Source organism: Seriola lalandi, unplaced genomic scaffold (assembly GCF_002814215.2).
Source record: "Seriola lalandi dorsalis isolate HSWRI2012SDOR001 ecotype SW California unplaced genomic scaffold, Sedor1 jcf7180002054182, whole genome shotgun sequence".
NCBI lineage: Eukaryota > Metazoa > Chordata > Actinopteri > Carangiformes > Carangidae > Seriola > Seriola lalandi.
This window is the reverse complement of record NW_019524735.1, coordinates 62,682-76,383: the sequence shown is the minus strand read 5'-3', so window position 1 is coordinate 76,383 and position 13,702 is coordinate 62,682. Positions and strand designations below refer to the sequence as shown.

Genomic DNA, 13,702 nt, shown 5'->3' with positions numbered 1-13,702 from the left:
CTACATCTTCCTAAAAAAAAAAACACACAATCTAACGACTGATTGATGAGCTAGACGGGGATAATAACCAGAGTGATTTTTTTACACAGATTTCATTATCCCGTTGACAAGTGATTTCAGCTACAAACCTTCACAGAAACATCCACTTCTTTTTTTTTTTTTTTACCCTTTTTCCGGGTGTCTGCTCCTCCACACAGCGCCTTTTGAACACACCACCATCTCCTCATTTTGCTTGACACTAACCTGGTTGTTCAGCAGGGGTCTTCTTTGTTCTCTTCACTTAAATAAGCTTCTTTGCTCACCCCTCTCCGTTTCACTATGTCCATCTGCCCGCTGGCACTCTATCTTATCTACTGCCTCAATCATTTGGCCAAGAGCCGCTGAACACACCAACTGTTGTACGCTCTCAACAAAATAGTGAAGCATTGCACCTTTCAGGGGGTTTTCTGTTTGGGCTTTTTGAGCTGTGCTGAAGAACATTTGAACTTAAAAGGGGGTTTCTTTTTCCAAGTTCTCCTTTTAATCTAGAGCCATTTATCTTAAAACGAAAACAGGACATAAAAACTGTAGCTGAAGTACCTTGAACTGGACTTCTGCATGTTGAAATGCTACAGGAACTCATTCCAACCCAGTCCTAAACAGAAGTTCTCTGATCTATTAACCACCTTAAAAAAACCCCACCTGTAAATAAATTATTTGTAGGCATTGAATCAAGCAGTAATTATGATGAAAAAAGTAGGACACACTGGATTAGAGGAAATGAATCCAAAACTATGTTTTCCTAAAGATCTGAGTGCGACAGCCGAAAATCCCCAAAAGATTGCAGCTAACTGCATCAGAAAACAGTATTTAGTAATTTGACATGAAATGAATCAGCAACTGTTTTGCTAATTAATTGTTCCAGTCATTTTTAAAGAAAAAAAACCCCCCAAAAACTCTGGTCACAACTTTCACACTGATTACAGATGTGAATATTGACAGCTTCTTGTTAGTCAAGTGTGAAAAAAAGAATGAATATCCTTGGACATTTAAAGATGTCGCCTTGGACTCTGGGAAACTATAATAGACATTTTTCACTATTTTGTGATATTTCTTAGACCAAACTATTAGTTGAGAAAATAATCAGTAGAGTAATCATTAGTTGCAGCCGTAAAGCAAACACTGCAGCAGACTGTACATGAGACTGTACGTGAAATGGAACAAGCGGGTTTTGCTTTGGGATACTATGTTGCTCTTAAAAGTTTAAATCACTTTTACTTGTAATGAAGACAAGTATTGATAAAGCAAAATGTCCAAAAAAAGTCCAATAGCCCAAAATATAAATGTTACTATCATAGAAAACTAAGAAAACCAGAAAATATACCCATTTCAGGAACGAATTATGTTAATTGACTAATAGTTCCAGCTATAAAAACATCAGAAAAGTCCTCACTGTTTCAGTGTGTACAGCTGTAAACCACAGTTTATAACCTTGTTATCCTAATAGTCATATATCTTATCCCATCTCTGTTTCTGGCAGTTGAAGGCAACTTCTCTACATCAGTGATGGAGCCAAGGAAATGACATCATGTCCCTGCAGGGGCTGAAAGCGCAGCCCTGACAGGACTGTCATGACAAAAGAGTTTCTTGGGAACATCAGGGTGCAACGAGGACTGAAAAAAAAAGTGTCTGCAGGCTGTGTTTTCTTAGTTCCTGCAGTTCCTGTCTCCCACTTCTTGCCCATCAACCATTTTCTGATGTTTGAAATTCCCCTCTCACATGTGTGTCTTTTTCTGTCCTGAATGTAGGGCATGGGGGCGGGGCAGAAAGTTCTCCAAATTAGTAGTTATTCAAAGAGTGGAAGAGGAATCATTGTGTTGGCAAGATGCAACTCAACAGAGCCAGATCTCTATTTCACTTGTAGGTTTTCAGCTTACACTTGGACTTGCGCATTAGTTTTGTTCCAGTCTTACTTGATATGTATGTATGCGCTCTTTATCTCTCTCTTCTCGGCGTTGACAATTGAAAATAAATTAACATTCCTGGGCTTTATTTTTGTCTTCTCTAAGCCTGTGGAGAAAACTTGGAGGCGAACCCAGGAGGTCAGGCCATACTCACAGGCTGTCAATCCTCCTCGGTGACCCGGCCGCCCCTTTCTTTCTCCCCCTTCCATTCTTCTCCTCCTCTGCTCTCCCTCTCCCATCCATTTAGTCCCACCCGGCTTACAAACTCCCAAACTCCCCCTTTCTCTCACTCTCTCTTTCACCGGACTCCTCTCCAGCTTGTGAGTGAGGCAGACACAAGCTTTGTCAAAGGAGCCTCACATTCATTCAGCCGGCTGTTGCACTCAGCCTTGTATTTCATGTTAAGACATGTGGGCTGTCTCCTTCTATCCATTTATTTTAATTATGTTTTAATTGCTTGCCGTCCTCTTTTAAATGCTTGCTTATTATTTCTATCAGGCTGATGTGAAAAATTTGCTGTGGACTGTGATTTCCTCCATTATCTTAACTGATGATAGATTTCTCTCCTTGGGTTTCCACTGCGTATGCATAGGAGACAAAAGAAAAACAGATGTTGTGGATGTTTGCGTACCATTTTTCATTTCATTGGTGGGTTTTTTTGTCTTGTTTCCAGAAAGATATACTGTTAGTAGAAAGAGAAAACCCGAGGGAATATGTATTCTTATATTTTTGGAGGAAGAGGAGTTCAAGGCGCAGATGAAAATGAATAACTTTTAATTAGTCAGTGGTCTTATGGTGTATGTTACATGTTTGAGCTCATTAGATTTGGTGTAGGTGGTGACAGATATTCATAACTTTGTACCTTTTTTTTTTTTTTTTTTTTTTTTTTTTTCCTGGGGGGAACATGATAATCATTTTGTGAAAATCACTGGCCGAGTAACAAGTAACCTCAATTCCCAGGCTTTAGGAGTGGGGTGGTGGTGGGGTGCTCACTGTAGATAACTCCTCAACACAATCTGTGAGGGGTTAACGATGCCTCACATACCTCTTCAAACCATTTTCTGCTTGAGAACATCTTAGCCCCCCCCACACCCGTCACCCCCCACCCCCCTTGTCCCCCCGATGTGAAATTATGATTCATCTGTCAGTACTTGTGTAAAGCATCTTAATGTTAATCGCCTAATCCTTTTATCTCAAGTCCAGACCAATTCAGTGCAGAAATAGCACCAAACAAAAAAGTGTTTTGGGAAGATGAGCATGGCTGTGTCCTCCACCAGCTTAAGAGAGAAAGGAGACATGTTACTCAGCGGGGCGACGGCTGATCAGGAGAAAGAACCCCGGGGTGTTGAGGGCGAGACTTCATTCGTGCGGCCTGGCTGGCTCTCGCCCCTGGTGTCTGCAGGGGCTGAGTGGCTCAGAATGCCCAGCAGGCCAGAGCGGCTGGGGGATGTCCCCCCAACAGTTTCCAATCTCCTCCTGTCAAACACCATTATGGTTACCCCATGGCCCCAGGCCTCATATTTGGGGATGATAAATGGCTGAGGAAGAAGTCACATGCGTCCCTGGAGATTTGGAGCTCAGCCCAATATTGAACTGGTGGCAGTCTTGTTAGAGGACTTGAGAGTATAAGCTGCTTCAGTACACGTGGGGTGAGACTTCCCGTGGAGGGGAGCAAGTATTCTTGGTCTTATCTGATCTGGTTCGGCGCCACTGGAAGATAAACAAATGGAAGACAAATAAAACCACAATTCCTATAAAACCACCCAAGTTTAACTGATAAATTATAAGTTAGCTGCATGTGTGTTTCCTTGGCACAGACTGTGCTGCACAACCGCTCAGCCAGGGTGACCTCAAATGAAAATAAATACTCTCAGGCTGCGTCAGGCTAGGTGGAGATCCAGTGGAGCTTTTATTCAAGCGTTATGCCCCGACCAGGCATTGGTCATGTATAGAATGAATTCAATAGTGACTTAAATTATTACTCAGCATGCTAATGTGAAAGCTTCCCATGTTTTGTGGGTTTTGATGTTGCCAAAAATATCCAACCACATTAGCGAGGCCCGGAGAGCGATCAGAGCTGACTGCTCCGCTGCTCAAATTTAGGTTCATTATAAAATAATCAGGGTGGTTGACGGGTGGCTCTGGAGGAGCGGCATTCAGAAATGGGAAACATTCACTCTCCTCTGCATAGCGACGGCTACCAAGTGACTGATCCTGTGTACCATGTGGCTACATATATGTGTGTGTGTGCATTGGGGAGATGCTGGATAGCAACCGCAAGGGAATAAACAAGATACAATATGTCTCTCCGTGTGTGTGTGTGTGCATGCGTGTGCGTGTGTTTGCATGCATGTGTGTGCGCATGCGTGTGCGTGTGTGTGTGCATGCGTGTGTTTGTGCTTGAGTGGGTGTGTGGATGCTTCCACTGCATGTGTGTCCACATCGGCAGGAGTGTGCATGTCCTTGGCTATATCTTTGTGCAGGCATGCATATGAGAGTCTATGTGTGCCAGTGTGTGTTTGTGTGTGGCATTTCACATATGACACAACACATCCCTCCTCGGTGTTTGATTTTGGTAAGCAGCTTATCTGTCTGGTGCGTTAGTCGGTCTCAGGCTCTAACCTTTTGCTGCTTTTGCAGACAAAGGACTGTTTTTGCCACCCCTTGATAAGGAAGGAGACAAAAGTAGCTCACAAAGCAGACGTGTCTCTAATGGCGTCCTGTGTGAACGTGTTGCCGGAGCGACGAGCATTCTGCCGCGGGGATCTGGGGAGTAAATGGGGAAGGTGGAACAGGGAAGAGTGGGAGAATGAGGCAGTGTAAACATTCAGTTGTAACACACAGCTGAGTGCTGAATAAGTGCCGAGCACCAGGCACGCTATCTGCTTTGTTTGCCGGTGCCCTCATAAACACTGGGGGAACAAAGTTTTGATATTTCTTTGAAAAAATGCTTTTGTTTACTCAATCAAACAGCAGTCAGGAGTTTTGTTTTCCGGGTGTTCAGATCTGCACATGACTTCTCGTGTTGCAGCGCACACGAGTAGAAGCCAGAGGAAAAACCGAACCAACAATAGCAAAGGCGAGGCTGTGTGGATGCTAATGATGACCATCCATTTTTCACATTCTTTTCTATTCTTTTCTTCCAGATGAGAAGATGACTGGTGATCCTTCTCCAAGAACTACTGATCATTGACATCGCTCCAGCTTTCTGCCCTCCCGCTGCAACACGTTGAACGACTATTATTAGCCAGCAGGCTCCTGGATTGTTTGCACACAGCGCACAATGGCCTCTGCACTGTGGAGGTGTCCAGTGTTTCACTGCCTCTTGCTCCTTCTTGTTTGCTTTCACTGTTCACAAGGTGGGTAACCATGGAGTTACGTGTCAGAAAGTAGTTTGTAATGTGATTTTGGTCAAATTTTCAAGAAGCTATTTATTATTCTGCTTATGAATGTGTTGAATTTATTAGCACACATTGTTGTGGCCACACAAAAGAAGTGAAGAGCTGTTATGCAGCAAGGTTGCCAAGTTCTTCTTCAGTGCTTTTACCCTTGGAGTTTGAAAATGGTATTTCAAACACTTTATGCCGAACTCATTGAATATTCCTGGCAACCCATGGAAACTTTCACTGACACATTTCCTCACTTCCTGAGCAACACTCACACATTGTGTCAGAGTCCCTCCGCTAAAGGATCATAACTGCATCTTTTCTGTATGATGAGTTCATAATGGATTGTCTGGGTGGACTTTGAAGCACAGAGAACAGATGCATTTTTTATTTGCACCTAAATATGATCCTTCTGATCAGCCAGTACACCTGAAGCCATCAAAAGCAGAGCACTTCACTTGATTCAGCGCCAGAGTGACAAACTGGGAAAGAATGTGTCAGTGCTTTTAATTATCTGCAATGACATCCCAAGGCTCTTTTTCGGTTTCTTCCCTCACTTTTGATTAGTACATTTGGCTATAATTACAAGTATTGTCACAAAACAGTCCCGTCTGTTAAAGGCCCATCTAAACCACTGATGTTGGTATGTCTGCTTAATGATGATCATTACATTTTTTCCCTTTTCAGTCCCATTGTGCTGGGGAAACAAAGTAACCCAAAATCACATGCTTGTGTGCCAAGCATTGATTACAGATAGATGTGGTGGCACATTATTTTGGGGAGTTCCTTTGCAGTTTGGGTTTTGCCTTTTTACTCTCTCTTGCTGTTTTGGTCTGTGATACATTTCTCTTCCAGTTTTACTCCGGGTCCGGCTGTGGTGTACAATTTGTTAATAAAGACAGATCGCTATGGAGCAGGCGGTCCCAGCATTCTTTCAAGCAGAGATGCATTTTTTTTTTTTGTAGATTAGCAATTTTAGATAATATGGAAGAGTCTTTGTGAGGCATTTGAAGAATAGCCCTCTGATTTTTGCCTCGCTTAGAAACTGAGTTGAATAGTCTTGTTGAATTTCTTAAAGAGGAATACTGCTTTGGTATGCAGAAGGTCCTGGTTTTGGGTTTCAGTTGATGTGAGGGCTCTCAGGCCTAAGAATGCATATTTGCCTATCCATCAATAATGGAATGTGTGTGTGTGTGTGTGTGTGTGTATGTGTGTGTGTGTGTGTGTGTGTGTGTGTGTGTGTGTGTTTGTGTGTGTATATGTGTGTGTGTGTCTGTGTGTGTGTGTGTGTTTGTCAGTCTGAAAACAATATCTGGTTCTATCCACATGCCACTCACCTTCAGCCTGTCCAGCCCTGAGGGCCTGCATCCCCAGTGCTTATGATCTACATTTCCATCAGAGTTCCTGCAACGAAAGCTCTGCTTGATAATTACCTTCTGTCCCTCACCAGGAGAGAGTATAATCAGGTTATCGTATTCACCCAAAACATTCCTCACTCTTTGAAATACTCGTTGACATACCTGAAAAGAAAGCGATTTTTCTTTCTCTTGGTATTGACTTTTCCATCCAGTGGGAAGAATGAACTCCAGTCAGGTCTCTGTTTTGACATTAATCAATTTTTACACACTGCTACATACAGATGGGTGACCCACTGTATATGTACTGAGCTAGAATAAAAAAATAATATTATTTCTGTTTTAGTTCACTCTCTCTGCTCTTGTAGTATGGTTTTCAACAACAGCAGCAGCAGCAGCAGCAGCAGCAGGCAGCTGTATTCAGAGAAAAAAAGCTAAAGAAAAAACAGAAGAAAAAAAAACAACAAAAAAAAACCATAGACTACCTGCTCACCAGCCAGCAGAAGACAGATACAGTCAGAGACAAGCTGGTGAACATAGTGTAGCATATAGCAGTAAAAGAGCCAAATACCAGGGGACCAAAAACAGAGCTAAAAGGAGAGTAAATATTGTACTTACATTTGTCTGGTGGCCAGAAACATGACTCAAAATGAATGATAATGTTGCTTGATGTGTAAATTAGCAACTGTCTGCTTCCAGCTTCACCATAGTAACTTAAAAGGTCAATAAAAGGTCAGCTAGTGCAGGTTTAAATAAAAGTTAATAAATCTTTTTTTTTTTTTTTTTTTCTCCATAATGCCATGAGCAGCTGCAATCACATTTCTTGCTGCACATGGTGCAAGTACGTTTCGCACAAAACAACAGGGTGCTGTAAAGCTGGATACCTTGCTGAGGTGTTGGAGATTCAAAAATGGCTGTTTTCTCATTTTGTAGATTCGTTTTTGTTAATGAACAGTCACAGTTAGCATTAGCGTCAGTGACAAACAGGCATATATTAGGCTTCCTGTGACTGCTTTTTCAATAAAAGCCGCCCCGTGCATCACCAGTTTACCATTTTTAATGGGAAGCAGCCGCAGTAGGAGATGTTTGGTTTGCATTAGCATCTCTGATCCGGCTGCGGGAGAGTTAACACTAAACGGTGAAGCTGATATCAGTGAGATAAAACTATAAACAGTAACACTGGATTACATGTATGCATCATTTCCTGCAGACCCCTCATGCGTAGGTGGACAATTTTAATCATGTGCTCTGATGGCGGACTCAGCCACTAGCAATGAAAAACTACAATAGGAAGATGTAATTAGTGGATTCAAATACACTGAATAACTAATGTGGGAAGAAAATGCACTCTACATAGTATCAAAAATAGGGGTTTGATTTCATGAACGTCTTTATAATTATAAATTTAAATAATGTAAAATTTTTATAGTTTTAATATTTTAAATCGGTATAAGAAGCAGAGAAACATCACACTAAATTTTACATATATGCTCTTCCTTGTTCTCATTATTTGTTCTCCGTTTCTTCCACATCTGCGTGCCATTATATAACCAATCTATAAAATGATGCTCCTGCTAGAATAAACTAGGTCAGGCAGGTATCGGATTTGTTTTAGATGTCTCAGACCGCCCAGTCTGTAGATACGAGAGAAGATGACCAGATTCAATGGCAGCGGACACAAAGGTGGGGCGAGTGCACGGGCGCATACCTGCTGTGACGGAATGAGAGCTGTTATCTGAGGCTTTAAAGTAAAGAAAGCCTGATTTAGGGGGGGATTATATTGTGCAGTCAGTGTCAACACTTTCAGTCGGCTGTTGTGTTAAAATGCCAAAAGGCTAGCGGGCACGTCGGTCTTCGTATCTAAATACTGCACAAGAGGGAAATGTAAAAGATTAAGTGGTTCACTTTTGATGGCTGTGTCATGTCCACAGAGAAGGGGATCAGAGGAAAGAGGCAGTGTTTGTTTAGGTCCTACCAGCATGGACAGAGTGTGTGAATAAAAGACATTAATATGCAATATGAATTATCAGTCAGTAGACACAAGAATCATGTACGGGGAAAATGCAAAAGGCAGAAATAGATTGCTGAGAAGATTTTCCAGTCTGTTTTTTCTGTTGGTTTTCGAACCCTCCTGCTGCCCTGGAATCACACTTTACATATCTCTCTGAGGGAGTTTCTTTTTTCATTTTTTTTTTTTTTGCTTTTTTTTATTGTGAAATATTCCACGCTTGAGCATACCAGCATGCCTGTGTTTCTCCCCCAAAAAGTTGTAAAGGTTAACAATAAGTCTCAGCTCAACATTTGTCTCAAGCAGCGCCGTACCGTGTGCTGACGGAAGACCCTCCCTTGTGCCACACTGGTATTTCCAGTTCTGGGCTTGACTGAATGGGGGAAGCTATTGTGCTCTAACTCTTCTCTCTCTGGCCCCGGGCCATACACATCAAGTCTGTCATCCATTGATATGCTTGGCTTGCCATTTTATAATTCATATTGAATGCTGCGGGTCCATGGCAGGACGATCATGAATTATCAGCTAAACCATGGGAGATTCACAGATGACTGGTCAATCTGTGTGACGAGAACAAGCAGAGAGAGAGAGAGAAAAAAAAAAAACTGAAATATCAGTCTTGCGTGGTAATTCTGCCCAACTCTAAGTATTTGGAGAAATAAGGCAGGGTTCATCATCTGGATTAAATGGATTTTCCTACAGATTGGCAGATTGGGGAGCCGTACACAGGTGGATAAATCATTGCATTCCTCCAGTTTGATTTTTTTTTCCCCCATACAAGTTTTGTCAGCATTTTGCCACTATCCCTGCAGCATGCAGCCTTTCCATCTCTGTACAGTGAACCAGATATATAAGTCTGTGTAGCATTGCGTAACAATATGCTGTTTTAATAATTCTGAGGAGCTGGAAAGTTTTGAATCATGAGAGAACATGAAATTGAAATGAGCCGGAGTCACATGAATCCCCAGGATCAGTATTTCACTTCGAGGAAATGAAATACAATATCACCCCTGATAGGGTCATCCTAGATTTATTGCAATAGCGATTTCCTGAGTGCGTTTTTGGTAAAAACAAAAAACAGCAAGAAATGTTTCCATCCAATATGCGAATGTTAGAGCGAACCTCTTTCCCTTTTGGAGAGAGAGGCTTGTGCTTTATGTTTTTGCTTGGGTGTGATTGTAAAAGTCGCCGTTATATGGGCAGCTGATGAACAATCACTTAATTTAACGGGCTAGGACCTGCAGTTTTCTGACAGTTTGATTTCATTTGTTAAGCATGCCTTAAATCTCACTTGCTCGCAGCATCTCAGAGCCATTTAATTCACACCTCTTATGGTAACAAGTTGTATAAACATTGGACCAGCTGCCTGCCTCACTCTTTCCTCTCTTAAATGCTGTCTGCACTTGTTTTTTTTTTTTAACTCCAGGCAGCCTAATTCAAATAATAGATGAGTCCGGCTTACAACCACAGAGTAGTTTGCCTCAGAATCTAAACTTTTGGATTTGCTCGGTGTAACTCACTGCTTCACAGGAGGGTTCAGCTGTCATAACAAAGTAATGCATTTAATCTTGAGAGGAAGCAGGAGGGTTTTTAAGTAAAATCAAGTCTACACTATAGAAAGATGTAGGTTTTTTTCCCCGCCCTTTCTTTGTGTGTGGGGAGGTGTTTGCCAACGCTATAAATCGGGTTTGAAACAGAGACAAAAGTCAACAAGAACCTGTTGGATTTTTAGCAGTTCAGTGTTCATCCAGTACTTTTAAATAGCTTGGAGGCATGTCAGAACTAATTTCATTTGAACCAAAAGCACAAGAGCTAAACAAACATGCAAAAACAAAAGCAGGCATATAATATTTAACACCAAAGGGACATTGTGCTAAGGCAATCAAAGCAGATTGTTGCTCTGACTAAATACCTGAGGCAGTGATTTTTTTTTTTTTTTTTTTTAAGAACAGCCCACTCCAGCATTTTTTCTCTAATTGTAACGTACATTTTAAGCATTAATTTATTACACAGTGCTTGATTTTGGAGACACATCGTGTGCGCATGAACACGAGGGTCACTTGAACAAAAAGTCCCTTGCTGTTAGAAAGAAAGGAGGAGGTGGAGGCTACAATTACATTTACACAGTCACAGTGTTGAAATTTTTCAAATGTGATGTCTTTGTCTCTACCTGTCGTCCTTGCTTCGTATCACAGATGTCACAACAGCTCAGGTCTCACATTTTTGTTAACAGCGCTGGTTATGATTTACACTGTAAATGCTGGTGTTAAAACTAATGTTGACAGTGGGGAAAGGAAGGCAATCAATAAAAGAAATTACTAGGGATTCCGTAAATGTGCTTTTGGGTGCTTTCTGTGACTTGTGTGTGTTTAAGTGTGTGCACAGATTTTCTGATGCATCTGCTCTTAAGTCAGAGCAGGAGAGAGAAATAGACAGAGAGGGACTTGTGTATAAATATAAGACGAAACTGGTTCCTCGTTGGTTGTCTACCAATGGTTTCTTGTTCATTTCACTCACTTTTGCATGGCTAATGGTAATACATGATTCAAATCAATGTAATGATGTGTGTTGGTCCTCTTTCTCTCTGGGTCTGGAGGCTAGCTCTCACTACAGGCAATGAATGCAGCTCTGTTGCATTCACTGTATTAGTAATCTCCTCAGGCTGAGAGTCTGTGCCATAGAGCATGACCACACATTTTTTTGTGCAGGAATTAAATGTCACCTCAGGGTGGGTCACCTGCAAACAAAAGGCCACCAGCCGATTTGCAGGTATAAACAGTCTAAGATAAGAAGGCCCTCTCCTGCCGTGCAGGAAATTGAATAAGTACGCAGCAAGAAGAAAGTCATAGAAACAGTGAAGCACAAAGAACGTTTTTGTTGTCTTACGCTATCGGGTATTGACCCCCTCTTGTAGCGTATATCCCAACTGAGTGTGCTAAGCACAATGGCCTCATCGAATATGAAGGGCAGGAAACTGTCTGTCATCAAGATCTCCCCATCTGTGCATCTCTTATCAGCGCTCCTGTTTTCTGCTCGCATTGACCGGAATGCTGGTGGAAGGGAATGGGGCAAGGTCATCACTCTCAAGTCAATCAAAGTGGTCAGTGTTCCAGAGATAGCAGCGGGTTACTGCCAAGGAATGTGCCTGGATGTTTTTTTTTTTCACTGACTTTCCTGGTAAATCTATGAGACACTGCATAAAAGACCACAAAGGCTTTCCCCATCACACAATACAGTATGTACACATGTAGTATGCCCACAGTGCGTGAGCAATATGTTTGTATGAATGGGAGACTTTCCATGGACCGCTGCGACCTGTGAAGCACAGCCACGTATTCGATAGAGACAGCCAAAGTTGTTGGTGGGCTAGTATACATTAGCCTTGCAAGCTTAGCTACAACTTCTTTCACCTCTATTTAGTTTTGACCAATTGAAATTCGAACAATGCAGAAAAATTTCAAACATATAAAGATTACAAGAGAAACAAACTAAAGATTTTTATTAAATCAAGATGCAAGCAAGCAACCAAACCCAGTGATATCATTATAAATATTGCCTACTTGATCGGATTTTGAAAGATTCTTTGAAAACAAATAATTTTCCAATTTCTGCATTACAATTCTGTTATCACAGATTTCCCAAATTCTTAAATGTCTATGTGGGTATGCCGGCCAACAATATAACTCCACCAGTTTTGTTCAAACTGTCTGGTCAGTTTGTAACTCAGGGAAGAGTCTCCCCTTTAGGCATATATCACCTTTACTTTCCCGACACTGGGCACAAGATCACATGGATCTGACCAACAAACTGTGTTGAATAGGCGTAAAGATGGGGCCCCTCGTTGGCTCACCTGGAAGAGCGCGTATCACATAGGCTTAGTCCCAACCGCAGCGGCCATGGGCTCGAGTCCGACCCGTGGCCCTTTGCTGTATGTCATCCCCCCTCTCTCTCCCTGACTCAACCCCCTTTATTCTTTAACCCCCCCCCCCAAAAAAAAAACCCAAACAAACAAACAAACAAGAAAACAAAAACAAAAAAAGAATAGACGTAAACATTTGTGAACAACCAGCTCTGGTGCAGCATATGAATTTTGGAAAATGGGCTGCAGCAGGATGAACATTGTTACCAGGAGTTCAGGATGTGTCCTGAAGACATTCTAGATAAGAATCACCTGTTAATGTAAGCCAGCACAGACTCGGCTTTAATTGCATTAAAAACTGTATTTTAATGTGCGATTAAATGTGCACTAGATGAAAAACGTATGTCAGAATGAAAAAGGCAAAACAAAACATACATCATGAAGGATGAAAGGTTTTTTTTTTTTTTTCGCAAACTAAAGCCACAAAAAAATTCTTATGTTGGGATGAAACACATAAACACAATTTCATGCCAAAACGAGTACAAAAATTGCAGTCCACCACCTCATCTGCATAATCACAACCACAACTGCACCACTCCATCCTCTTAAATGGACTTGTGTCAAATGAAAGTGATAGCAGCACTGTGTTAAAGGCTAATGCCGGTCCAGCATGAAGATAAACCTCCTTATCAGAATCTTCTGTTCATTATCGTATCTAGGCGCCGATCTCATCCTTGTAGTATGGGGTTCATTATTCATGTAATCTATGTTCCAGGTGCAGCTTCTCCTGACACTCTGTCTATGTGACATACTGAGTAAGCCTTTTGGGCTTGGCTCTGTATAGGCAGGGCTGGGTGGGGGTTGATTAGGAGGGTGTAATGGGGAGGCCCTGCCCCAGCAAACAAGAACAGAGACACAAGCATGTGATGGAGACAAATCCACATCCTCCTCCTCCTTCTGCATCCTCCTCTTTTTTCTTCTCCATCCCCACCCCAAAGGGAGGCACCTGACTTATTCTGAGACGTTTTCTTGAGCGGAAAATCCATCTGGGGTTTAAATACAGGGGTAAAATATGGGCTTAAGGGGAGTTAAGCATTACTCTGGGTAGATCAAACCTGTGAAACTATACCCCTGCTGCACTTGGAAGACTT

At 41.9% G+C, this 13,702-nt stretch overlaps 1 protein-coding gene across 4 annotated transcripts in view; it reads left to right on the top strand.

Moving 5' to 3' along the window:
* The window catches only part of LOC111653273 (adhesion G protein-coupled receptor L2-like), a 129,234-nt gene that overhangs the window by 60,540 nt on the left and 54,992 nt on the right, over positions 1 to 13,702 (top strand). For all 4 annotated transcript variants that reach the window (XM_087173336.1, XM_087173335.1, XM_023403780.2 and 1 more), the window contains one exon: positions 5,090 to 5,302. In XM_087173336.1, the coding sequence (XP_087029462.1) occupies positions 5,227 to 5,302 (76 nt within the window). In that variant the 5' untranslated portion in view covers positions 5,090 to 5,226. The remainder of the gene's footprint in view (positions 1 to 5,089; positions 5,303 to 13,702) is intronic.